Below are 26,229 nucleotides of genomic sequence, written 5' to 3' on the forward strand. Positions count from 1 at the left end.
GGCTTGGGTTTGGTTCCCGGGGCTGGGGCTTGGGGTTATCTGTGGGTCCTGGGGGAGCTGTGGGGTCATGGGCTCTGTAGTTAATAGCACATCACGGGTTAACTGTATCAACCCCACTGCCCTCTGTTTTGATCAAGCTATTGCCAGGCTAATGTGATGTTTCTTGATACAGACCAAGATTTCTTTGTCCCTTTGCTCTGCTTTCACTGGTCGTGACCATGAGTCCCCCCAGCCCCTTCCCTTACATCTTTTCTCATACTATAATGTCCCCAGCATGGTGAAACCTAAAAACACATGCAATATCCAAACTGGGAGTGACCATGGACTTGCATGATGGCATGATGATGCCTCCTAGTTTTTTTTTTTTTATGGCCTATTTGATTTGTCTTTCTGCGTGTGGCTCAGCAGCAACCAGCAGTTTACTGTAACTAATCTGGGGGTTGAAATGTTCAGCTGCCCTGGGCCTTTAAAGTGAAGCTGGAGATATTTCCCCGGGTTCCTGATGTTGCGCTTACTTTAGTTGGCCGTTTTGTTGTTCACTTGTTTGGTACTGCAAGTTCCTCTCTTGATTCTTCCTCATCTGCTCTTGGCTTTGCCATCTTGGGCAACCTGACACTGTCAGAAAACTTGGATCCTCTGTATTCAGAAAAAGGAAAGAAAATGATTCTAGGAAAACCTGAAAGCTGAGTCCAGTTCAGATCTAAGGAAAGCATATTTCGGTCACATGAATCTCCTTTTGACCTGTGCTGTTTGGACCAAGTTGCTGGGGGAAATAATCAAGCACTTGTTTTCCAGAGACGTTCTGCAAGTCACAGCTGTTGGTTGTTTCTGATGTGCAGAAGTGTTGCAGCCTTACAGAGAACATTTTGTCTGCTCAAACCAGGGACAAAGCACTTGAGATGCAACTGTAAGTGTCATTTGGTTTTCAAATAAGTTCTTAAAGAGCTCTGCACACATGTGCTTTTGCCTATTAAGTAAAAAGTATTCAGTTCATTAAAGCAATGTACAACTCCTTTCAGTGCCTGCAGGACTACACAAATTTTTGTGTAACACCCATCTAATATTGCTACAGTGGAAACAGTCACTTTGTCTTATTAATTTTTTTTCCTAGTTAATCTTAACAAGTAGAGCTGACTTGATCCACAGAAACTGTCTCAGTAACGCAGCCCCTTGGAAGTGAGGTGATGAGGAGGCAGGGTTGTGGCACTTGCAGGACTGTTCCCCACCAGGGAGCAAGTCACACAAACAACTGCTCGGCCCATTCTGCATTACCCTGTTCCAAAGGGGATGTCCTCAATGCTCCTATTGATTTCTGCCTCTGACAGAGCTGACTGATGCATGTGGGATTTTCTGGCTTTGAGAGCCATCTACAGAAAGTCCTTATTGATTGGATCCTCTTAGGGCAGGTTGGTGGGATGTGCTCATTAACATCAGCCCCCTCTATAATGTAATGAAGCTTGCGTGAGTCAGAGGCCTTACGTGAAAACATTATTGAGAACTTGCTCCCTGAAGAAGTCAGGGGGCACAACTGCTCCCTGAGAAGCAGTCCTGTAGAGCAGAAGTCTTGATAGAAAGAATTAACATTTAAAACAACTGTATCTCTTGTCTGTATACCCCAATACGACTGTTTTAAATGCTAATTCTGATCCTCTTTATTATTTCCTAGGCTTCCTTTAGCATGGAAACCCTGAGAATTTATTTCCATCTCCAGTTTGTGCTTTAACAAATGAAAACTTTTAATAAAAGTTAAATTGAAAGCCTGTAATTGCTGGAAGACTGTCACACTACGTCGGGTCTGTGGTTTTCTTAGCTCTGGAAGCGGGTAACTCCAAGCTTCAAAAGACAGAATAAGAAACTGTAGAGAAGGTGGAGGTGGGGCACCCTGCCCCGTCTCCGTGCATGTCAGTGGGAGCCTGGGTAAGGGAATCCTCTGATCAACGGGTGTTGTAGCAGACCCTGCTGCAACCTGAGCGATGCTGGACCTGAAAACCTCTGTGACTTTGTCATCCTCCCACAGCACGTCACTAAATCCTCCAGGGGAGAGCTGCAGCGTGTAGCTGTGTCACATTGCTGTTTTCCTTTGTCACCCCCCAAAGCTCGTTGTCTCACCTCCCACTTGGAACTACACCTCCCTTAGCGTCTGCCAGAATACAGAGGTGCCAATGGACGAGTACAGAAGTAGCTATATGCTTCTTAATTACAGACAATTAATTTTTTTGTGTGTGTATTAGCATATGTAAGTGCTTCTCATTGCAAAGCCAAGTTTATAAATCGTATTCAAACTGTGCTGGAGCATGGACCTGGGCACGCAGCTGCCCCAGAGGACTCCACCACGCAGGGGCCGTACCTCCTCTCTGCTGCATCCCAGGCAAGTGGGGCAGAACTGCTGCCTGTCTGTGGGGGATGCAGGGACACATCCTGCAAGCCTCAGAAATACTAAACAGGAGGATTAAAGCTTTTTAAGGATGGAATAGGTTCTGCTTTCATAATATTTTTCTTCTCAGCCTCCGCATGAGTTGGCACAGCTTGGTGTGCTACAAAGCACTCTTTTTTTCCCTTGCTCAGAACATCCTTAATTAATTCTTGGCAGGTCTGTCTAGCTCTGTGCGTAGATAGGAAGAAACTCCAGCAAAGCTGGGGCCTCCTGCAAGGCCACTCGCCTGGGCTGCCGCACTCCAGGCCTCTGCTTGAGGGAGGCTTCCACTGTGTGAAGTTCATGTGGCAGACAAGTGGACACGGTAGAGCAAAGGCACCAACGTGAGATCCCACAGATGCAGTAGGGGAATGCAGCGGTAGGAGTTACCTGGAATTGTGATGGGTACATTATTTTGCAGATTTAAAGTAAAGGCAACTGAAAGTTTCCAGCTGAACGTAAGCAGTGAGCTCTGCAGTGGCATTTCAGCAGCTCCTTTCCATAGTGGAGCGTTCTAGAAACAGCTGCCAGATTTGACAGCACAACCTTGAGCTGGCCACATCTTCTAGAAATGCCAAAATCTGCACATGGCCATGGGATGACAGAGCTCTTCCTGCTGCGCCGTAGTCTCTGCCTACACCTGCTGGCATCAGGAGTTTTGTGCTAAAAGAAAACCAAGATGTGCACATTGACGGAATATTCTCCAAACTGCTTCTTCCTTCCAGACTTTGGAAGTGCTTGATCTGTTCAGCAACCTCAGCGTGATGGAGCCTAAGGCACCTGTTTGGCACCAGGAGAGAAATCTTTACTGGAAATCAACATGATACGAAAATGCATGTCCGTGCGCCTTATTGACCCTGTTCAAAGGTTGCAGTACTCTCCTCATCACCATGGCAGATGTCATCAGGGACCTGCTTTTTTGTTTTATGCAAGCTAATTGATTCCAGTTGGTACCCGATGCACATCTACATTTTAAGGATCCCAAGTAAAAGCACAAAAAGTCAGGCATTTGAAGTTCTTGCCTCTCAACTGGAGAGGGAACTCAATATCCTCTCAGCAATTTGCTCAAAGAATGTTTCTAAAAATCTACTTTTCTGAAGAAGAGGGGGAAAGAAAGGAAATAAGGTGGGTAGCAAAAGTAACAATAATCTCTGAATTTGCTTCTGGGTTTTCTTCCTCTGTTAGAAGTGTTATTGCTGAAGTTGATTCTGAGGTCTCTTCCGAAGGCAGTGTTGAAATATAATGCAAATGTGAGCAGTTAAAATTCCTCTATGTGAAGATGACAAAATCAGATTGGTGTGCTAACTCAGTGACGTTTCTCTCCTTTGTCCCCCACCCTTCTTTGAACAGTGCTGATATTTTATGGCAATAGCAATCCTTTTGGAATTTTGTGGCTGACTTGGAGCTGCAGACCTTTACTATTGCAAGTAGGATAAAAGGGAAGAGGAAGAGAGGTAATTTCTAAAGTGAAATTAAATTAACCACAAAATAAAACATTTCTGAAGAAAATTTCATGTCAGTTTAGAGAAGCCTTTTGGATTTATGCCTCCTAAAAATAAATTATCATTTAAAACTTCAGTACTGTATTTTTTTAATACTCTGATGCAGTTCTGAAAATGTAAGGAAATATAATTGAATCTTGTCATGCCTAGATTAATAAGTAAATCTATTTTGGAACAGAATCTTCTAATACAAGAAGAAATAATATACTTTGCATAATTCTTAATATCTTCTAATAATCCCCAGTTGTACAGATTATTTTTTCAGAAACAGCAGCTTGCAGGAAAAATGAAATTTATTGGCTTCCTTTTCTTCTGTATGCTGATGAACATGCTAACAGGTAAGATTACTGATATATTTATTCTTCTTTATTTTTCAAGCAGTCTGAAATCTTTTGTTACCGAACAAGTCTCTTCTATTTAGTATCAGCTATTGCTTGTGTATTAATTGTAACTGCTTCCTGCTGTATTTGGCTTGTAGCACTCAGAGACCACACACACGGGCAATTTTTTACTCATCTGTTTGAGAAAGAAAAACATTTGTCTGTACGGAGAGCACTGTGTGCGTCTCTAAGAGCTTGTCGGCTTCTGGCTACACAGCAAACCTTTTTTTTTATTAACTGAAAGCCCTTCGGTGCAAGAACTGGTATTGATAAGTTTCCTGTTTGTTTACAGATGCCCAGTCAATTCAGGAAGGAGATGGTAATTCTTATATCTTTTTCTTTCCTATGTATCATTAACAATTCAGAGAGTCAATTGTAACTCCCAGGCCTGATCCCTAGCATCAGTTTTGGCAGGAACACTTAAGTCAACTCATTGGGTTGGGATTCAGGCTTTCAGAATCGCGTTTGTCTAGTTCTGGTGGGGAAAGAAGGGGGAGTTTTAAGTTTTAATGAAAATTTAAGCTAATGTATTTGCAATCTTAACATGAAAAAAACATCTGTAACAAATATTGCGACTCCTTAAAGGTAAATCCTCCACAGGGTTAAGGTCAATTAATGAATGATCTGTTTTATAAAAACGTAACTGGAAAGCACCAGGCTTATAAATGTATGAGAGACATCTGAGAATTCTGGCAGTCCCAATAAGTAATTCTAGATGTCTGTCTACTTATTGGCAAGAAATACTCAGTTCCACAGCAAAAAGATTAAAATTTACAAATTGCCACAAATCCAATTAAAGAAATATTTTAACAACCCCCTTAGCACAGCCACCCTGTGGTGTGTGACACTTTGGGTGATTAGCCCATTGGATTGGTGTTTGCCTTTGATTTAAAAAAACAACCAAAAAAACAACAACAAAAAAAAAAAAAAACAACTCAGCATCTTAATGATGTTTACACTGGCTTACTGATATAATAAATTCATTTTGAAAAAGGAGGTAGCACAGAAATATCTGTCATAACAAGGTACTGTTATTGCTGGCATAAATCTAACCCACAGGACAGGCAGCAGCATCCGGAGTGCACAGGCACAGATACGCAAAGGGAATGCTATAACAGATATGGAAAACAGAAACATATATACAGAATAAGAGCTGATGTGATTATTTCTAATTAAAAGTATTTTTCCCATGCTGCATCTTTCCTTATGGCTCTAGCATCTTTTGAATGTATCATCCGTTTTCACAAGTTTAAGGTTTAAGTGCACCTAAGTTTTATTTGTGTATAGCAAATGATTTTTTGGCAACCTCTGAAATGAATGTGTGCCATCGAAAAGCAAAAACTGTTTGTGCAACGTCCTGTTGTTCTCATTATCAAAAATTATGGTTTTCTTTCATTGGCCAAGCAGCAGACAGCAAAGTGAATCTAAGTTCAGCAGATACCATCAGTGTGTTCTCTGCCACAGGCAACATTTGGCTGATTTGTTTGGTTTGTTATGAGCCATCTGTGCCTGCACGCACCAAAAAATACGAAATGAAGGTCTGATCGTAGGATTGTTGAAGGTTATTAATTCCCACTGAAGACCCTGGTATGAAGCTGAGTCTGGTGAATGAAATGGCTCCCTTTTACTTAAAAGGGCTTTAAATGAAGCCAAAATTTGGGGTTTAGCTTTGCTGCACAGAAAGCCACTTCTGTCTGTGTGGTTGCAGCAAGCGTTCACATTGTACACGATTCTGTGTTTGCCTGGGGTTAGGCTGAAGGCTGGTCAGCTCCTGGTATTTACAAAACTTTTGTTTCCATTTTATATTTGGCTTTTATATTTTTATGTGGCAGAGGAAATGTAGTAGAGGAGCAACGGGGAAATATCTTTTTTTTAGGGAGCTAAAATATCTTTCAGGAGCTAGTGGCTCCCTCTTTCACGCTGTGCCCAGCAGCAGGGAACCCCAAACCACACTGGCACAAGCTTTCAACAGAAATGCTTTGTACACTAATTGCCATTTGTCTTTATTATTTGAGATCTTTATCGGGAACCTGTAGCCATGCCCTACTGGCCCTTCTCCTCCAGCGACTTCTGGTCCTACGTGGAGTATTTCCGGGCGCTGGGCGCCTATGACAGGATCGACGAAATGGCCAGAGCCTTGTTCGCCCAGCTGCCCATGGGCAGCCACCTGGGCTACCAGCTGCCTGGCCACGAGCACTGAGGCAGCGCGTCCCTGCGCATCCCTGCGGTGCTGCGGCCAGAGCCAACGCGTCCTGGCGGGCGGCTGGCAAGAGGCCTGGCAATGGGCTCCTTGCAGCAGGTGCGTGCAGTGCTGCCTGTGCTGGGAGGCCAGCGAGGAACAGCAGCCTTTTCTTTCCGCCATTCTTTACTTCTTTACCGAAAGGGTTGTGAGGCACTGGAACGGGCTGCCCAGGGAAGTGGTGGAGTCACCATCCCTGGAAGTCTTTAAAAGACGTTTAGATGTAGAGCTTAGGGATATGGTTTAGTGGGGACTGTTAGTGTTAGGTCAGAGGTTGGACTCGATGATCTTGAGGTCTCTTCCAACCTAGAAATTCTGTGAAATTCTGTAAAATTTCTGCTTTTGTGCTAAGTCAATAAACTCGCTTGTGTCAGGTTTTGTGTTTTTGTGTTGTTTTTGTGTTGTTTTTTTTTTGTTTTTTAACGTGTCACGCTCGAGGCTCTGCCTCAGGAAGGCCGCAGGCCCCACCACCAGGCCAGGCCGCGTCGCCATGGCAACAGCGGGGGAGCGCGCGTAGGGCAGGCGGGAGGGGCGGCGGGGCCGGAAGCGGAAGCGGGCGCGGCCGGAAGCGGAAGCGGGCGGGGCAGGGCCGGGCAGGGCGGCGTCATGAAGCCGGCGGTGGACGAGATGTTCCCTGAGGGCGCCGGGCCCTACGTGGACCTCGACGAGGTGAGCGGGGGGCGGGGGGCGGGGGGTGGGGGGTGGGGTTTGGGGTTTGGGGTTTGGGGCTGTGCTCGGTGCTCAGCGGCTGTCGTTGCAGGCAGGGGGAAGCACGGGGCTGCTGATGGACCTGGCGGCCAACGAGAAGGCGGTGCACGCGGACTTCTTCAACGGTGAGCGCCGGCGGGGCGGGGCGGGGACGGGGACGGGGACGGGGACGGGGACGGGGGGCTCCGGGATGGGCGCGGGGAGAGGCCGGGGCTGTGCGCGGCAGCTGGGGGAGGGCGCTGCTGGAGCGGGCTTGTTGGGGAGTGGGCTTTGCCGCGGAGCTCCGCCAGCAGGCTGTGCTGTTGTACTGCCTTCACAGCGCTTATAAGCGAGTGCGGTTGTTTATTGCGTGGCGATTGTATGCTGCTTGCTGAGGGAAGTGTTAGAAGCTGCTTCACTGCAATCAGACTTCATAAGGAAGGGATTTTTTGCAGTAAATCACAAATATGAATGTAAACCTGCTAACTGTATAAAAGCGTGTCTGAATGCTGTGACAGCAGCCAGAATTCTGCACGAATTTCTTCATCTTGATGCATGCTGGAAGCTAATACTTGTTCAGCTTTGTACTCTGTGGGTCACTGTTTATCCATTCTGGATGTGATGGCTACTTAACGTGTTTTTAGAAGTCCCTTCTTTCAACCTTTACTTTGCTTTCATGAGCCTAATTTCAAAGCTTGTACTGTGCAAGTGAAGCGGTTAAATTCATGCATGGCAGTGAGCATGTTCCTCAGGTCTGCCTTTTTTCATTCCTGTCTTCTGTGCTGATGTTAGACATCTAGTAACTGGCAGTGCAGTAACTCTCGTGTGCCTAATTCACCTTTATTATTTCTTTAATTCCAATGACAATGAACTGCTTGTGTGGTGTGTGCACGTGTAACAGTTGAGACTTCAAAGGTTAACTTTACTTTGTCTTGTTTTTCTGACTAGATTTTGAAGATCTCTTTGATGATGATGACATCCAGTGAACTTAGTTGTCCTGCTGTGCAGTGCTGGAATGTGGAGTTATCTCTAGGATCGCCTGTGGTGTCCGTTATTTATTAAAATAATTAAGACGGGAAAATCCTGCGGATGGGTGGAACCTGTGTAAGCTGCCAGATGGTGAAAGATAGCGAAGGAGAGAATTGTGGACTGTTACTTCTAGGAAGCTGTGCATAGGCTTTTTTTAAAATTGCACTTGCTGATGTCTTCGTTCAATAAAATACTAACAAAAGCTCTGGGATATACTTTGAAAGTAGATGCTGCCGTGTTCTGAGTGTTGGGTTTTTTCCTTCTTTTAAATGCAATAATTTGCTCTTACTTTGGATATTATATAAAGATACATGGCAAGATGTATTGCTGCCTGGAGAAGATCTGTTCATCTTGCAGTTTAGGATTATCTAGGGCAAAGATGACTTTTTTCAGAATAGTCTGACTCACGTTTAGCAGTAGTGCTAGGAAGAGTGGGGGTCTTCTCCAGTTCCAAGACAGATACGTGATTCCTGTCAGTACTTTGTTTTAATCCAAGTAGCGCAGGAACAAAAAGCAGTAATCTGATCATAGCATTTTTTTATGCAGGTTTTTACTTTTATAAAAATAAGTGTATGGTATTGTGCCTTTCAGTGACCACAATGAATCTCAAAATGAGAGGAGCCAGAGTTTTTAATGCATTGTTTCAGAGTCAAGAGTTTAATCCTGTCCTCTGATCTTTTGTTAATCCTTGAAGATCAAAGTGAGATCTCTATTACAACCATAGAATACCCCGAGTTGGAAGGGACCCACAAGGATCATCGAGTCCAACTCCGGGCTCCACACAGGTCTACCCAAAGTTCAGAACGTGTGACTAAATGCACAGTTCAAAAACTTCTTAAACTCTGACAGGCTTGGTGCAGTGACTGTGTCCCTGGGGAGCCTGTTCCTGTGTGCAACCACCCTCTTGGTGAAGAACCTCTTCCTGATATCCAGCCTGACTCTCCCCTGCCTCAGCTTGACACCATTCCTCGGGTCCTATCACTGGTGATTAAGAAGAATAGATTGGCGGTGATCCCATTAATTTATCACAGAAATAATTCTGGGACTGATCTTTCTGAAAGAGACTTAAATTTTCATTGTGAAAGTTGATAGCTGTAAATGCTAAACTGTATGGAAAAACCGAAAACGAAACATTCCTTCCATACCTCTTGCATAGGTCTTTGCATATTTTTAAATTTTAAAAGGTTCTACACGAGAACACTAGAACTAAATGTTTTTTATTGTGTTCTTGTGGATTTCTCAACATCCTCCGTTTTGTCATCCAGAGTACCTTAAAGCAGCGTTCTGACGTGCACTCTGCTCTGTCTGGCATTACGATGTGTCCCTCAAGGAACACAAGCTCCCTTAGGCTCGCTGGAACAGTCTGCTTTTCCATTTTAGCTCTTGCTTTGGTTGAAGAGGGAGGGATTTCCTGTGTCCTTCATTGATACCAATGTAAACACTGACTGTTGGGTGTTAGAAACAATCCAAACAAAGTTGCTGTCTTTGGTGCTGTGCTTTCTCAGCTAGGTTTTGGGAAGTGAGCTGTTACCAAGCAGAGGGTGCGTTCTGAGCACATGCACTTAAAAAAGCTTTCAGAAGTAACTGTTCCTTCGGCTGTTTTGGTTGTTTTTGCTGATGCTTGAATTCTTCAAGGTAGTCATCTTGCTTTTGGAACACTTCATTGTCATTGTTTTATATAGGTTTGTCCTTTTGGTTTTCACTTGCTTTCCCTGACCTTTAAGAAACACAAGTCTTAAGTTTGATCACAGCAGCGAGAATATATGTTCTATGAAATAAATCCTTGAATTAGTTGATCTTCATTATGAACACTTCCTCAGTCCCTTCCACCTTTTTTGAGGGGTTTAGCCACCTGCTCAAGGTAGGTATAGCTAAGTCCTTTTTGTGAAGCTTTCCAGAATCTCAATGTTTCATGCTAAAAAGTAGTGTAAGCAGACTGTAGACATGTGGGAAGCATGTCTGTAGGGGAGGAGCTGACTAATCCCAACATTTTCTCACAGTATAAAATTTGTTGTGAAGAAAGCTCCTTGATTTGATGCTCTGTCTTGGTGTGCAGCTGATACCCATGTGTTCATAGCTGCTGTGAGCACTACTTTGATACTACTTCCCAGGCACTGAGGTTGCATTGAGATCTGGCACCTGACTCGGGTTTGTTCTCTCAGGACACAGTGAAACGAACAGGTATGTTCTTCAGAAGGGGGTGGCACTGAGGGCGTGTGGTGTGTTGTCAGTTGTCTGGAGCATGAAGCTGCCTCTACACACTCCCCATCCAGTCTCATTGTATATATCTTCTTTTTTCTGAGAAGGCTTCAAATAAGAATTTTCATCTGGGACTTTAATTTGTTTGGGTCTCTTTTAGGACAGTGTTAAAATGGAAAGGCTAATTTGAAGAACAAAACACCCTTGAGCTTCAAATTGTTTCTACATTAGCATTTGTCAAGTCTTCCGGTCTAATTAGTCTGCAGGCAATCAGCCTGTCATCAGGAAATAATTACAAGATGTCAAAATTTCTAATACGAATTGGTGTAAAGGGCATTTTCCTGACACTTCATTTACAGAGGTTTGACTCCCATACCTCTTGTGGATTTTGACACCATTCTTAACAGGCATTTCGAAGTTAAAACACAAGCCTCTCGCAGCAGTATTTCACACACGCTCTGACTGATGACTTTGTAATCAGCTGGGTACTACTTCGTGTCTTAGTGTCCGAATAAATGCTGTGGGCTGAGGAGCTTTATGAAGGTGCTGAGCCCAGTGCCATGAATTGTCCCGTTGATCTCAGTGAGGCAGGACGCAGCACGGGAGGCTGGCCATCTGCCTCTGCCCTGGCAGCTTGAGGTCCTAAGTGCTGAAACGCTTTGGAATGGGTGCAGCCCAGATGAAAAGCACGGGCTGCAGAACGCTTAAATGTCAGCCCTTTCCCGCTGGGAGTCTCACAGGGCAGATTCTCTGTTAGCAGGAAATCGCCGGCTGCTACAATACATTAGGAATGTGCAAGCTATTTTCAGCTGAAAAAAGTCATTGTGTGGGAGAGAAAGTTCCAAGGCTGAAGGAAGCTGGCTTTAATCTGCGCGTGGTATTTCTGCTGTGCCATTTCTGAGTTGGGCAGCAGGAGAACCCAGAGCTCCGTTGCTCTTCACGCAGGCAGGAATGAAGCTCAGACCTGGCATAGCAGCGGCTGTGCCTTGGTTATTTGGTTTGGTTTGAAGTTAACTCCTAGAGAATGAAAATCCGGTTTTGTTTTACTTCAATAATGGAAGTAGAAGGTATTTTTCTCAATAAAGGAATTGATTTAGATGAATAAATGGAGCTCTTCCCACTTCCCTGGGGAGTTGGGAAGCTGGCAGGCATCTAGCTCTGAATATGCAGTTGTTGAGCACATGGAAACACGCTCGGCAGATGACAGTGTAGCCCTTTTTCTCAAGCAGCTCAGAACAGAGGGACATAGGAACACCGCTTTTTTAAAGCTTTTAAAATTGGCAGATAGGACCTTTGAATATTTTCTCCCTTCTTTATGGAAAATTCAGTTTGCTTGTAGTGAATTTCCAGTCGGCTACACCTTCAGCTGTGTCCATGCCATGTTGCCTGCAGTTCTGGTGTGTATGTGTGAGCCTTTACGGTCTTGTTAAATGAACTTGTAACTTCCTCACGGGGCTGGGAAGGACCCTCCTTGTAGTCACTGAAAAGGCACTGCTTTGGGTTGTTTTGGGTTGTTTTTGGTCTTGGCTTCCTTGGGGTAGCACTGAAAGTGCTGAGCTGGGTCTGCGTGTGGTTTGCTGCTGGTTTGAGGTGGCTTCAGTGTTGCTGGGATACGGACACTGTGTTGTGGGAATCCCATCTCTGTTCGCACTCCCTCCAAGGTGACAGATACACCTTGGCCTTAAAACATTCACTGGAATGTGTTACAGAAATAAAATGGCTTTTCTAAAAATCCCTGCCAGGACAGTGGAGAAAGCTGTGCCGGACCCCACTGAGAAGAGCACTCTGCTTCAGAGTCAGCTGCGGGATCAGAGGGACCTGGCTGTGAAAAAGTGTCTTGCTTCATACCCCCTGCACCTCCCTGTCCCGATTCTGTAGGGGATGTGGCTTCAGGTGGGATCTTCTCCTCCCCCTCTGCTGTCCTACAGCTTTATGGGAGGGCTTCCACAGGTTTCTTTGTGGGTTGAAATTGGCTGATATGGCCGCAGGAGGAAATAGTTGAAGTTTCACGTTCCTGTTTCAGTCAGAGTCATGGGAGGCTAACACACTGAGTCTGCACAGAGAACACACCGCTGTCCTCGAAGAGCGGTGGAGTTAAGCAGGACGGGTGTCTGGGGATGAGTCTGTGGAGGATGAGCTGTGGATGGGGTTTGCTGATTTACTGCCCTGCCTTTGGCACGCTGAGTCTCTTCGTCTTGTACCTACATCAGCACAAACAGGTCAAAAGCACCCAACAGCCTTGTTCCCGGTTGGGGTGTGCTCAGGATGGGTTTGTCCAAAGCGTTGAAATGGGAAAACTAAATCTGGGAGCCGTTCTGCGGGAAGGCACTGCGCAGGTTGGCTGGAGGCAGCATTTATCCGGTGCCACCTTCCCTGCCAAAAAGCCTCTGGCAACTTTATACTAGGCAAGTAAATATGATTTAAGTTCTGCAGGAAGAGCATTTCTCTCTTCCTCGTAGCTCGTCAGGGTTTAGTGGGACTGCTGTTCGTAGCCCGGTTAATTACTGACACAAGTGATTACAGGGGGCTGAGGCACAGTTAGGAGCAGCCGATGTTGCCTCAGCTGCTGCCCCTGATGCTACCTGGCGTGTTTGTGGTGTGGGTGTCTCCTCGGGAGCCTGCACGCAGACACCTGTGTGTCAGACACCACCAGGAGGCCAACGGTGGTGACCCCGGGCCTCTCCTGGGAGGCTGCCCATCAGCCACATCCCGAGTGGGGTGAATGCACGTGAGGGGTGATGTGGGGGGCAGGAAAATGTGGGATTCATTGAGCCCTTCCCAGCAGGGCCAGCGTAGCCCTGGTCTCCAGGTTTCCAACCCTTCCCACAGCTGTGGCAGCTTGGGGCAGGAGGTGCTGCGTTGGCAGGGGTGATGCTGCTGCTGGGGCCTCGCGTGGGCTGGGCGAGGAGCCCCAGGCTCTGCCCTGGCTGCAGGCACATGGCACCAGGCTTGTGTGGCTGGCAGGGTGAAGAGCTGGGCCCAAGCCTCTCAGTCCTGGGGCATGGGATATCACTAAGATTATTTGTTCCTGCTGTGTGGCAGCAAGGAAAGGAATAATTTATTTTGGGAGCCAGTCTGTAAATCAGTATCTTCTACTGCCTGTTCCAGATGTCTCGTAGCACTTTGGTAGTTTCCATTTTCCCTGCCTTTAGAAAATCCATTTGAAAATGTTTGAGGGGCCACAAAAAAAAGCCACAACGCTGCAAAGCTTTGATTTGCTCCTTTTGATTTAAGCTTCTTATACGATTTGATCCAGCAATTGCTTCATTTTTAAATCTCCTTTTGTTTATGGATTAGTTTTGTTCCCTCGCTCCTCCCGTTCCCTTCCCATTAACTCACACAGTAGGAGCAGGCTTTTTTTCCCAGCTGTCTGAACTCAACATTACCGACCTGAGCGCCACTTCAGGACTTGCTGGGTCTGGTGTATTTGAAGTTGCCTGGGCTAGAGGAGCCTCTCCAGCTCCCGGCTGCTCAGGAACCATTCAGCTAGTTCCCGGCAGGTGGATCTGCGGACTTGCTCTGGAAAACCATGCTGATCTTCCCTGAGAAGGAGGGAGCGCAGTGCAAGGTGGTGTGATGCTGAAGCCTTGACAACAGCTAAACAGGAGGTTTTTGAGAAAGCAACAGGTGGGTGACCCTGTGTGTGCTGACAAAGGTGCCCCTGCCTTCCTGGCTCAGAGCGAGCCACACTGGGATCTGCTCAGTGTGTGTAGATAATATTTAATTTTAATATTTTTATTTAATAATATTTATCTCCATATACTTTTTTTTTCCTGGACTGCCTGGTAGGGCTGCAAGAATGTCCCCTTTCCTTAAACCCTTCCCAACAATGCATACAAAAACACAAGAGCATCCTTTACTGAGAGTATTTTATTGTTGTTATTTGTAGTGTGGTGGTTGACTGTAGTGTAGAAAATGCAGCTGCTGGAAATGTTTTCAGCTGAAGCTTTTTGTGCTGTCTCGTGCTGGTAGTGACGCGTTAGCTCTGTGTGCTGGCTTGCTCTCAAGCTCAGTGGGAGTCTTCTTTAACGTATCTGAGAAGCTATCAAATGCTCTTCACTGAAAGGCAGGTTCCTCGGAGAGCAGCTTGGCAGGATTGTCACCAGCCTCAGCCCTAACGCCCTTCCCTCCGTCGAGCTGATGTTGCTGAGAGCTGGGCCAGGTCTCGGGGGTGTTCATGCCAGGAGCCTCCCTCAGTGGGGGAGGCTGCACCGCCTGAGCTCTGCCTGCCTGGTGCCCGAGCCCTTGCCAGTGGCACTCTCGTGGGGTGGAGAACCAGCAAAATGGCTGTGCTGGCTCTCAGCCTGCGGCCGAGCTTGGGAACTATTCGGAGGGGAGATGGGACAGGATCCTGCCAGTCTGCAGGTGGAAACCAGGGCACCTCACGTGCTGGCAGCCTCTGGGCTGAACGAGCACTCCTGCCATCGCTTCTAGTGCCAGGTCAGTGAATTTGGGAAGGGCCACCTCCACCTCAGGAACTGCGAGGACCTTCTGCTCTTCTGTGCCCGCCCCAGGACCCATGCAGCCATACAGGCAATGGGCTGCTGCTGCTGTGTAGCCTCACAGGAGCCCTGAAGTCTTTGCAGGTGAATTGAAAGAGAAGATCCCTGACCTAAATGAGCACGTCGTCTGAATTAGAGGTAATGATAGGGGATAAACATAAAAGGAAAATCATAGGATTGAAGTTAATGAAAGTTAATAATCTGAATATATTCAAAGGTCTGGGCTAAAAGAGGGAGACGACAAACCATGGGTGGACATGAAAGGCCCTAATGAGACTGGGAGATGTAATGGCAAAACCGCAGCCATCGGTTCCAGCTGCAGGCAAGCACAACAATGGCTTTCAAATTTTAAAATGCTGGCTAAAATATGTACCTTTGGTGTAAATGAATCCAAGTGGTTAAAAAAGGGAAATGTAGAATGTGATATTTAAAAATAACCATTGTTTTGGTCAGCTTTATGTTTAAGAAAGGCCAGCTGATCTTTAGAGTTACTGTTTCACAACGTGGTGGCTGACTTTGGGCCCAGGTCTCTACAAAGAGAGCAAGAGCAGAGGTAGGAGCGAACTCTTGGCCCTACATAAGTCATTTTGTGTATAACCTCACTGATCTTACAGGAGGTAGGGTCCACCCTTGGCAGTCGTTGCCCCCACAGAAGGGAATTTTCTGGTGAATATAGTATAGCTATAGTGCCAGAGCCCCAGAGCTCTGTCTGGGGTTAAGCTGCTGTGTCTTCTCCCGTGCAGCACACCCTGCTCTAATGGAAATCCATGTCTGGGTACAGGAGGAAGCCCATGAAAGTGGAATCGTTGATGTTGTCAGCGTAGACACCGTTGTTTTCCCCCTCCCCGTAGACCTGGAGCCAGACCTCATCCCCTGAGCTGAGGTGCAGCAAGACAGAGCCGCTCGCCTGGTCGATGTTGTTGGTCTGGAACTGGTCGTAGGTGAAGATGACGGCCTTGTCCTTCTTGTAGAGGCTGACCTTGACGTCTGACATGTACACCGTCAGGTGGTAGGCGAAGTAGTAGGTGCCGGGGATGCTGCAGAGGAACTTGCCGGTGCTGGTGTCGTAGTGGTTCTGCTCGTTGTAGAAGATCTTGCTGAAGCGGATGGGGACGTTGGGGTGGGGGGCTCGCTCCGTCAGCCCCACGCTGAAGGCGGAGCGGTAAACATAGGCCCCTTCGCCCTTGTCTCCCTTCAGCCCTGGCTGTCCTGGAAAGCCTCTTGGCCCCTCTGGCCCTGCGCTTCCCATGGCGCCTTGGTCGCCTTTGGAGCCTTGCAAACCTGGGGGACAGAGTTGGGGTTGGGAGCTGTTGGTACTGAGCTCAACACCCGTGGTGTGAGGCACCGTGTCCACCCCAACCCCGAGCAGAGCTCCTCTGGTGCCACCATACCGCACGCTCACACCAACCTTGCTCTCCTTTCTCTCCCTTTAGTCCATCTTTTCCATCTTTCCCGTCCCTGCCGGGGAGCCCGTTGTGACCAGGGTAGCCGGGTGCTCCTCCCATCCAGTTGGCACACGGTGTTTTGGGGTCGGGCTGGGGATCCTGGGCGGCCACCTCCGTGCAATGGGGGGCCACCAGCAGCAGTGAGCAAAGGAGGAAGCCTGCTGAGTCCCTCATGGTCAGTTCCTGAAGCGGATAAGGGCTGTGTTAACTTCAGAGGTTAAAAGGGAAAAATAAAGTGAACAAAAACCCCACTCTTGAATAACAAAGCACAGGTGGTTAAAACTTTAATCAACATATATGAAGGAAGTGATTCTGCTTGGCCTGATGGCCTTTCTCCATCCCGTGGGGCTCTGGCATCGAGTCCAGCCCGCTGAGCCAGGGCAGGGCCCCCGGCAGAAGCGAGGACCTCAGCCCTGGAGCAAACCCAGCATGGAGAGGAGCAGGCTGCAGGGCTGCGCTTCTGCACCGGGGCAGCTGGAGCTTGGGACTGAGCCTGGCAGATGTTGAGATGAGATGTTAATGAAATGTTGATGATGAGATGTTAATCTCATCAGAGCAATTGGTGTGGCTACCCCAAACCAGGTGTGTGGTAACACGCTATGGCCAGCCGGGTACGTTGTCCCAAGGCTCACAGAAATGGGTGAGTCCTTAGCAGGTTTGGATCAGGCTTTTAGGAAACACATTTTGAAATGCCCATTGTATAATGCAGCTCCCCAAGCAGAGATTATACCCTGGAACAAAGGGGTTATCCTGTTACGAGGATTGTAAGTGGCATACAGGACAACAAATGTGGATAACAGGGTGGCCTCTACAGTCCCTTAACTCTGTAATTTCCAAATATATATATATATATTTCACAGCAAGTTCCTTGCAGGGTTGATTTTTTTCTTAAGTGCGTTATTTAAATATCATATTTCCAATAGTGTCTCGTTAGCTCTGGCATAACAGCTTCAATGGAAGCTAAATAGCAACGAGGTTACCATTATTGTGTTTTTTTTTGTGGGATGTGGAAGGGTTTTAAAGAAAACTTCAGTGCCCGGCACAATGAGTCCAGCAGGCAGCACCCAACGTGTAGGATTAAGGAACTCTTCAAGCCGCTGGGATCCAGCACCCTGTGGTGGGGACGTAGCCCCCCCAGCTGTGTTCTGATGGTTTTGCTGGGGTTAGTTCCGCTTTCTCATACACTGCTTACAAGTGAAGTAGCATTAAAACTTCAGTGTCGTGTGCTCAGTGCTGAGAGCTGGAGCCAGACCTGCTGGTGCCACGGAGCAGCCCTCCTGTAAGCTCAGGGTGGGAAGGGCAGACCCCGGCCAGCATCCTCCTGCCTTGTTCTGTGGGGCCAGGAGAGGTGTGCATCCCACAGCACCCCGGTTACGTTTTGCAGCCTAATTTTCTCCTTTTTAATGAGAAAAGTGTTGTGATAAGCAAATAGAAAATGATTTCTAGTAGATGTTGCTACATTTTGACTCTGATCACAAGCAATTTGCTTGTTGGAAAAACTGAGCAATTCTCTGGCACTTGCACATCAGTGGTACCTTTTTGGGTGAGGACCTGAGTAGTCCTGGTAGCTTTCAGATAATACAGGAGCTCTTGAGGAGATAAAAGCTCCTGTGCATTATAGTCTATGCTGATGAATGAATGTGACCCATAAGAACTACGCCATTCAGAATTTAAGTGCCACATAGCTATGCGTGTGTGTATTTGTGTGTGTATATATACATATGCACACAGATTTTGCACGAAACAGAAAAAAATGCTGTTTTCCAGCTCCCGTATTTTCTTCAAAGGCTGTTAGCTGGGGGCCTGGGTTACGCTGATCTCTTTTCTTTTTTTTTATGCTAACTCCAGGCAGTGCACTTCTTGCTGCAGCTACAGCAGTGACTTGCTCCTGGGACTCACCCCGTAAATCCGAGTGGCACAAGTTTCCAGTAAGGAGCATGTACAGCTCAGGGAGATTGGAGCCAAAGCAGCCTTCTCGGGGCTCTTTGTGGAAAGAAGGGAATCCAGAGGTACCCTTACAACGCTCCCTGAAAGAGCCATGTGGTTTTTTTACTGTCGTTCCTAACTACTTTTGATTTAGGAGTTTTGATCTCTAAATAGCGTTTCCAAAAACAGGAGTGTGAATCTAAGGGAGATCGGCTATTTTGGGTTTAAAATAATCACTAGCTAGTCCAAGAGTAAGCCTAATAAAGGAAACTTCTGTGAACAGAGAAGCCTGTCTGTGATTTAGCCCAAAAGAAGAGAAAATCCAGAATTTAGGAAGAGGGGGAAAAAAAAATCAAGCTTACCAGCTCTTTGAGTCCTAGTTGGCTTGCTGCTGTCTCCTTAGAAGTGAAGTCCGGCTAGCATGTCACTGTCCCTAAGGGCATGAGCAGCTGTCAGCGAAGATGCTGTGTTTTCCATTTGCTATTGCGCATGCTGGCTTAAAAGTTGGCTTTTCCCATTATTTTTTTCCTGGTCATTGCCTGGTTTTGGGGCCACTTATATAATCCAGTTGCAAGTGATAGCTTGTGAAGGTATCCGTACCAGGGGAAAGGCTGGTTTGGGAGTTTCAAATGAACCCAAACAGAAACGTTTGGGGGGGAAGTCAGTGCCTGAAAGCTCGCTTGTCAGGGGCTCGGCTCTTGCAAGCCCCCACGAACAGCAGCTGTTCTGGGTCAGCTGGGAGCCCTTGTTAGCAGCTGGTGGAGAAAGTGTGTCTACAGGCTTGTGTTAACACCTTTGAATGTTTTCTTCTTTCTTTTTCTTTTCTTTTTTTTTTTTCCCCCCCAGTGTGTCAGTAAATTGTATGAGAAATGTTTGCTTCTCCTTGGAGCTGCGGCTGCCGCACCAAAGAAGGGAATGGCCCAGGACGGGGCAGTGCTGGGGAGAGCAGAGCAGCGTTTCCAACAGAGCTGGGCTGACAGGCCGGCCTCTGAGCAGCTGGCACACGTCAGAGCCGCTGGAAATCCACAGAGCAAGCTCAGCCCTGGGGATGGTTTTCAGTCCATCACAGGTTTCAGCCTTAGGCCAAACCAAAGTTGTCTTTTCCTGTGCTTCTCTCCTTCCGAAGTGGGCGCTGCATCTCAGAGGGGAGGCTTTGAGCCCTGGTCACTGCTGGGCAGCTCGGGGTTAACTGCGTGTAACCTCAGCAAACCCTGCCTGCAAAATTGGGCCGGGGAAAACCAAAGCTAGGTGTTGTAGCAAGCAGGGAGAAGCAGTGTTGGGGAGCTGGAGTCCCTGGGGATGGGGAAAGCTCATCCAAGGGGGTGTCAGCAGAGAGGTGTCCTGAATTTCTGCTGCTATAAAGAGATGGCTACCTAGGGGGGAATAAGAGGATGTGTAAATGGATTAATTTCTTATATGTAGAGCTGGGAGTCAGCAAGGGTAAGTTCTGAAGTAGTGAGGAGAAGGCCAAAGAAGGGAGCAGCTGTTGGATTGCTGCTTGCTTGCTTCCTTATTTTGGTCGAGTTGTTGGTCCAGCATTTGAAGAATTTGGATTTTTTTTTTCTTGACAATAATTTTTTTTCCAGGCAGGGTTGAGACTTAAGTCAATCATCCCTCATGCAGCCCTAGTAACACAGGACGGAGAACTGCTTGGAGGGCTCAGAGAGGTGCCAGGAGCCAGTCAGGTTGTTGTCTCTGCCAGCTCTCGGCTTGACCCCCGAAATGCATGGCTGGAGAAGTTCTGTAGGCTGCTGGTATCTGAGGATCAGACGTGACGTGTTTAATAGGTAGTGCTGCAATTGTGGTGTGGCATTTTGGTTCAGTTGTATGGAAAATGCCGCGGGCATAGATGACTCCTGGTCCATCAGCAGCCTTCCAGACGGTATCTCTGCTTCCCCCAGGAGGGCAGGACGTCTGCCACTGCCCCGTGCTTGTGCCCAGGTGCTCCTACCCGCTCGCTCTGGGCATCGGGGCCAGCTCCCGTTCCCACTGCGGGGTGAGCTGCTCCCACCTGTGGGATGTGAAACACCCCAAATGCCTTTGCTCTGTCCGGTGTCATACCAAGCCTGCCGCCCAGCGAGGGGTGCTGGCAGGCAGCAGCTCCCCTGGGTGCTCTGGGTGTTTTCGGCTCCCCATGAGCATTGGCCACCGGCCTCGTGCGGAGCCTGACCTTATTTACTCTGCTGGGCCCGATCCCAGCCCGTGAATGTGAGAAACGCAGAACTGACGGATTGCAGACCGCAGCCTGCCCTGAGAATTAAAAATAAGCCCGAAGTTATATTTAGAGTCTATAAAGCATAGCGGGAGGCTGATTATCAGCTGCACTCCCTCAGGCATGGTCCCTGCTGCTGCGGGGTGAGGGCTGAGGGCCGTGCCCCCCAGGGACACCCGCCCTGCCCCATCCCCTCGCCTTCCCCTCCGCCCTGGATACTGCACGTAGGAGGAGCAGCACAGTCTCCACTTCACTAAAAACAGCGAGAAGTGTTTATGCTGTTCAGCGGGCAGGCTGCCAGGCTGTGCAATGCTCTTTTCATGCAGCCCCAGGCTGTGCGCTGTGGATGGCCAGCGCCCCACACCACAGGGGTGGGGGTGCTGGGGGTGCTGGCCTTGGGGAGCCCTCACCCCCTGCCCTGCCCCGGGTGCTTTCTGCCCTCACCGGGTGACTCCAGGCTTCCAATTTCTCGTCCCGTTTCACTCACGCAGATGGGCTCTGCTCGTCCCTGCAGCTGGCAGCTCAGGCAGGGTGGCTCCTGCCAGGCTGGAGCACGCTGGTGTCCCTCTGCTTGGTGACCGCGGGTGATCTTCCTGGCCCCAGGGAGCACTGCTTGGCTCCCAGCGAGGGATCTTGGCACGTCAGTGTTTCTCATGCCGAAGGAACAGGACATCCAGACGTGTTTGTTCGGGCCTCGGGGCTGTGTCAGTCCTGCCAGGTCCTGCCCTCTCTCATGCAGGCTGGCAGCTGAGCCAGGCGTTGCTCCTCTTACAGGCCAGTCTGCGCTGGGGCTTGCTCTCGGGTGGGCAGGGTTGGGACAGGGACCACAAGAAAAGCCTTGGTGACCCGGTGTGCAGTGTGCCCCCTGAGCCATCCCCTGTCCAAGCACCCCACCAGGCCGTGTTCCCAGCAGTGATGGTATGCTCCCAGTGAGGCACCTGGGCACGTCTCTGCCCAGCTCTCCCCCTGCCTTCACCCAGCTGACAGCAGGTAATCCTGCAGCCACACAAAATCTGTGCACGTCTGTCGAATCAGGATTTTATCATCAGGTGAATTGTTTATCCGGAGAGTATTTCTCAATACCTGATCAAAACCTGACCTCCTTCTATGACAAAGTGACGCGCTGGGTGGATGAGGGAAAGGCTGTGGATGTGGTCTACCTTGACTTCAGCAAGGCTTTTGACACCGTTTCCCACAGCATCCTCCTCAAGAAACTGGCTGCTCTTGGCTTGGACTGGTGCACGCTTCGTTGGGTTAGAAACTGGCTGGATAGCCGGGCCCAAAGAGTCGTGGTAAATGGAGTCAAGTCCAGTTGGAGGCCAGTCACTAGTGGCATCCCCCAGGGCTCGGTGCTGGGGCCGGTCCTCTTTAATATCTTCATCAATGATCTGGACAAGGGCATTGAGTGCACCCTCAGTAAGTTTGCAGATGACACCAAGTTAGGTGCGTGTGTCGATCTGCTCGAGGGTAGGAAGGCTCTGCAGGAGGATCTGGATAGGCTGCACCGGTGGGCTGAGGTCAACTGCATGAAGTTCAACAAGGCCAAGTGCCGGGTCCTGCACCTGGGGCGCAATAACCCCAAGCAGAGCTACAGGCTGGGAGATGAGTGGTTGGAGAGCTGCCAGGCAGAGAAGGACCTGGGAGTGATGGTGGACAGTCGGCTGAATATGAGCCAGCAGTGTGCTCAGGTGGCCAAGAAGGCCAACGGCATCCTGGCTTGTATCAGAAGCAGTGTGACCAGCAGGGCTAGGGAGGTGATCGTCCCCCTGTACTCGGCTCTGGTGAGGCCGCACCTCGAGTACTGTGTTCAGTTTTGGGCCCCTCGCTACAAGAAGGACATCGAGGTGCTTGAGCGGGTCCAAAGAAGGGCGACGAAGCTGGTGAGGGGCCTGGAGTCCTATGAGGAGCGGCTGAAGGAGCTGGGCTTGTTCAGCCTGGAGAAGAGGAGGCTCAGGGGCGACCTTATTGCTCTCTACAGGTACCTTAAAGGAGGCTGTAGCGAGGTGTGGGTTGGCCTGTTCTCCCACGTGCCTGGTGACAGGACGAGGGGGAATGGGCTAAAGTTGCGCCAGGGGAGTTTTAGGTTAGATGTTAGGAAGAACTTCTTTACTGAAAGGGTTGTGAGGCACTGGAACAGGCTGCCCAGGGAAGTGGTGGAGTCACCATCCATGGAGGTCTTTAAAAGACGTTTAGATGTAGAGCTTAGGGATATGGTTTAGTGGGGACTGTTAGCGTTAGGTCAGAGGTTGGACTCGATGATCTTGAGGTCTCTTCCAACCTAGAAATTCTGTGATTCTGTAATAACTTAAACACAGGGAAGAGCAGCTTTCTGTGCAGATGTGGATTTCTGCATCACCCAAGTCAGCTGTGAGTTTTGGACAATAGATGGTGCTAAGAGCCCTGGCAGACCAGCTGCTGTCACGCTGAGCCTCCTGCAGTGGCTCTGGGCTGTGGGGCTCTGCCTGGGCGCTGTGCAGGGCCGGCAGGGAAGGTGGGCAGGCGCAGGGGCCCCACAGCCCTGAGAGCTTTGGTGGGAAGGCAGCTCTGATAGGGGTGCTGGGTGGCTGCTGGGGTATTGGGATGAGCCTGGTGGCAGCCTAGCTCCATCCCTGTGCACATCCCCCTGCAGCATCGTGTCCTCCCATCGCTTTTCTTCCCGTTGTGTAAATGCACGAGGATCACTTTTGGCCACAGCTGTTTTTCCATTCACTCTGGTATCGACCCGGGGCTGCTGGCTCCGGTGACCCCAGCTGCCTCCCTTCTCTTTGTGGCCTGGGCTCGTGTGGGGACTGTTTCTGCGTTGTGCTTCTGGCACAGCTTTAGGCTCATTTTGCAGCAGTTCAGTGACTTTTCCCACTTAAAAGACAACTCCAGGACTCTCTTGGGTGACACTGCATGTAGAGGATAAATCCTTTTGTCGCCTCTGCTCCTGTTTCTCTGACACTTCTGCCCCTCACTGTGCCACCCCTCGCTTGCTCACCGACGTGCTGTGACTGCAGGGCGGTAGGGCAGGTGGGCTGGATGCTGGCTGGTTGGATTTGGGAACTGCTTTCCCAGGGCAGGAACTTCCTGGGCTGGCACCCAGCTGCCTGGCACATGCCCTGGTCCTTGTGCAGACAGCTCGTCCCCGTGTGCCTGGCTGTGCTGCGGGCCGCGGGGGCACCACAGCATGGGGAGCTGTGCTAACAGGTTCCTCATGGACTGAACTCGATAAGCTTTGCTTCAAACCAGCAGGGAGGTGCTAGGGGACAGCACTTCGTGTGTTTCTCCCATCGTTCATAAAACCTAATGACCTAGACACGAGGATGGGGTTAGTTAAAGGCAGTGTGAGTCTTACGTTGTCCATAAAATAAAACATTATTGTGGACTATGAATGATGCATATTTCATTCAGAAGCTGTAAATCTCATCAAAACTGACTGCTCTGTGTTTTGACTTTGGGCGTTTCATGGTGTGAATTAGCACAGAGTGTTCCTGGGGAAGCTGCACAGGCTGCTTCGCCCGTGATGCTTTCGATGGGGAATTTCTGTATGCTCAGGAGAAAGCGTTTATGGCTGCTGTAGGGCTAATGCAAGGCTTATGATGTCTTTAATTATTCATTTTTCTAAGTGCTTGTTCTCCTGCCTCGAACAGCCAAAACCACGCTATGACTGGCTTCGGCAGTAAATTGTGTTTTTTTCTGGAATCGAATTACTTTGCCTCTGCTGCAGACTTTGCCTCCCTTTGCTTCGGAAGACGACTGAAGTGGCAATGCGTGCGGCGACTTACTCTCGGCTCTCACGATGTGGGACATCCTCCTGCCTGTGGGAGCACCTGCAGCCTGCGGGCAGCCCTCAGCAGACCACGGGCGCTGTGTTCGGAGCACCGCGGGCTCTGCTTGGGAACAGAGGTTCATTTCCAGGGGGTTTTCCTACACAGCATGGCACAGTGCTGGGCCATGTGGCTGCGGGGAGGTGGGCGCCAACATTGTGGCCGTGGGGCCAGTGCCCAGCACCGAGCCCCCCAATGTAGTGCTGCCCACCTGGGCCTTAAAAAGCCTGGGGTCTGTGCTCACACGGGGACCCTGCAGGGCTGCAGATGCTTCTGTGGTGAGGCACGCTGCCTTCCTGCGCCTCTGTAGGGTTTTAGCAGGGTTCACATGTTGGCGCCTGGCCCGCTGCCTGCAGCCAGCTGCTCCTCTTCCTCCCGCTCCCTGCTGTGCTGTTTTCTGCAGATGGCAGAAATTCTCAGTGGCATAAATTCGTCTCCTTTTATACTTATAGCCCCTCTGAGGGTGGTGTCTAATAGGGACTGTCCTTTCTCAGTGCTTTGGCAAGGCAAGTACTGGCATCCTGCTTTGTCTCTTCTCAAATGACACAGAGGTACTCTGAATAGCAAGGAGGAAAAAAAAAAAACAAACAGAAAAAAGATCTGAGTTATTTCTTTTTTTCAGACAGCTTCACACATTTGAAAAATGCTCTAAATGCTTTCTTCTCTGCCGTTCGGTCCTCTTGTTTCCTTGGGGCCTTGCCGCTGGTGTTGGGGCAGAACCCAGCCAGGTCAGGCCGACGCTCCTGGGCTCCTTTGAGGCAGAAGCGCCCTGCCCACGGCCGTGTGCGAGCTGTCAATGCAAATATTGTCATTAGGCTGAAACATAAATAATCACTTACAGCTTTGCCACTTCGGTTTGTGATGAGCCTGCAAATGTCAACAGATGTTTGTCAGAGCTGATCAGGCCACTGCAGTGCTTAGCGGCTTTGCCTTGTGTCTGGGGGCTTTGTTTGTCCCCCACCTCCCCCTCAGTGTGTAGTGCTTTTTCCAATACCTCTGAAAATAATTGGCTTCTTTTCCTGGTCATTTTTTACATTTGTTTCCAAAAGGCACGGGAACAGCCCCTCGCCACGGTGACGGCCACGTGTGCGGCGGTCGCTTTACAGGGCAGCTCCCAGCTCCCTGAGCGGGGTGGCTGGGGCCTGGTCTCCTGGTGCCCGTGGCAGCTTGGGCATCTGCAAGGAGATTGCAAAGAGAAGCACTGACCTGGTTGCATCGTGTTTGTTATTCTTCTTGCTCTCCCGTGCTGTTCACCCGGTGATTTATTATTTTTTTCCTCACCTCCTTCATATTCATTTGCAGCCGGTCTTGAGCAGAACAGGAACCCAGACACATCTGAGTCGTGTTTTCCACTGATGGTGCTGTGTGCCAGAATAAATGATCTCTTACAGGGCCGTGGTAGGGACCTTGTGTAAGGTGAGACTTTAACAACAGGCAGGTTAGGAAACACAGGGGGGGCAGAGGTAGCCAAGGAACATGGGTAGAAGTGGTCTCAGCTACAGCTCATCTGTGTCCGTGCACCCTGAGGTGGCTCTTACAAACCTCTTGAGGTTTGGGTACATCCCCCCATGGCTTACCATCATCCCAGGCTGCCTCTCAGAGAGCTTTTGGGCTCTCGGTGTCCCCTGGGGCTGCCATAGGGCTGCAGGCACAGGGAGCCTGGTGGCTGAGCACCGCCTGCCCGAGAGCACGCAGGGCTGAACCCGGGCTGGGATGCTTGCTGTGCCCCTCGAGGAAGCCAGCTGGAGCCTCTGTCCTGGAAACCCCCTGGCATTTGCCCTGTTACCACCAACGTGCCATATGCTGAGCGTGGGGAAGTGTTTCTGGTTTGCATAGTGCTGAGCTCTGAATGCAGGAAGAGGTCACCATCCTTCCCCTTTCCATGG

General features: G+C 49.2%; 3 protein-coding genes across 4 annotated transcripts in view; 2 read left to right on the forward strand and 1 right to left on the reverse strand.

Annotated features, from left to right (window-relative positions):
• OTOS (otospiralin) overlaps positions 1-6,911 on the forward strand; it is a 475,301-nt gene extending 468,390 nt beyond the window's left edge. Inside the window, exons 14-18 of the mRNA XM_068691723.1 lie at positions 796-907; positions 1,667-3,538; positions 4,168-4,253; positions 4,588-4,614; positions 6,311-6,911. Coding sequence (XP_068547824.1) covers positions 3,486-3,538; positions 4,168-4,253; positions 4,588-4,614; positions 6,311-6,495 — 351 coding nt within the window. The 5' untranslated portion in view covers positions 796-907; positions 1,667-3,485 and the 3' untranslated portion in view covers positions 6,496-6,911. The remainder of the gene's footprint in view (positions 1-795; positions 908-1,666; positions 3,539-4,167; positions 4,254-4,587; positions 4,615-6,310) is intronic.
• A 136-nt stretch (positions 6,912-7,047) lies between these two features.
• COPS9 (COP9 signalosome subunit 9) lies at positions 7,048-8,476 on the forward strand. Its single transcript, XM_068691724.1, has 3 exons — positions 7,048-7,203; positions 7,295-7,367; positions 8,170-8,476. Exons 1-3 carry the CDS (start codon positions 7,141-7,143, stop codon positions 8,205-8,207), a joined length of 174 nt encoding a protein of 57 aa, XP_068547825.1. The 5' UTR covers positions 7,048-7,140; the 3' UTR covers positions 8,208-8,476.
• Positions 8,477-14,301: 5,825 nt separating this feature from the next.
• On the reverse strand, positions 14,302-18,922 carry ADIPOQ (adiponectin, C1Q and collagen domain containing). Of its 2 annotated transcripts, none has more exons than XM_068691725.1 (3): positions 18,685-18,922; positions 16,360-16,579; positions 14,302-16,232 (listed from the first exon to the last, which is right to left on the reverse strand). In XM_068691725.1, exons 2-3 carry the CDS (start codon positions 16,568-16,570, stop codon positions 15,706-15,708), a joined length of 738 nt encoding a protein of 245 aa, XP_068547826.1. In that variant the 5' UTR covers positions 16,571-16,579; positions 18,685-18,922; the 3' UTR covers positions 14,302-15,705. The 2 variants fall into 2 exon arrangements, with proteins under 2 accessions (XP_068547826.1, XP_068547827.1); XM_068691726.1 differs by having other exon boundaries at positions 16,360-16,604.
• Between the last annotated feature and the right edge of the window lie 7,307 nt (positions 18,923-26,229).

Source organism: Anas acuta, chromosome 9 (assembly GCF_963932015.1).
Source record: "Anas acuta chromosome 9, bAnaAcu1.1, whole genome shotgun sequence".
In the NCBI taxonomy this organism is placed as follows: domain Eukaryota; kingdom Metazoa; phylum Chordata; class Aves; order Anseriformes; family Anatidae; genus Anas; species Anas acuta.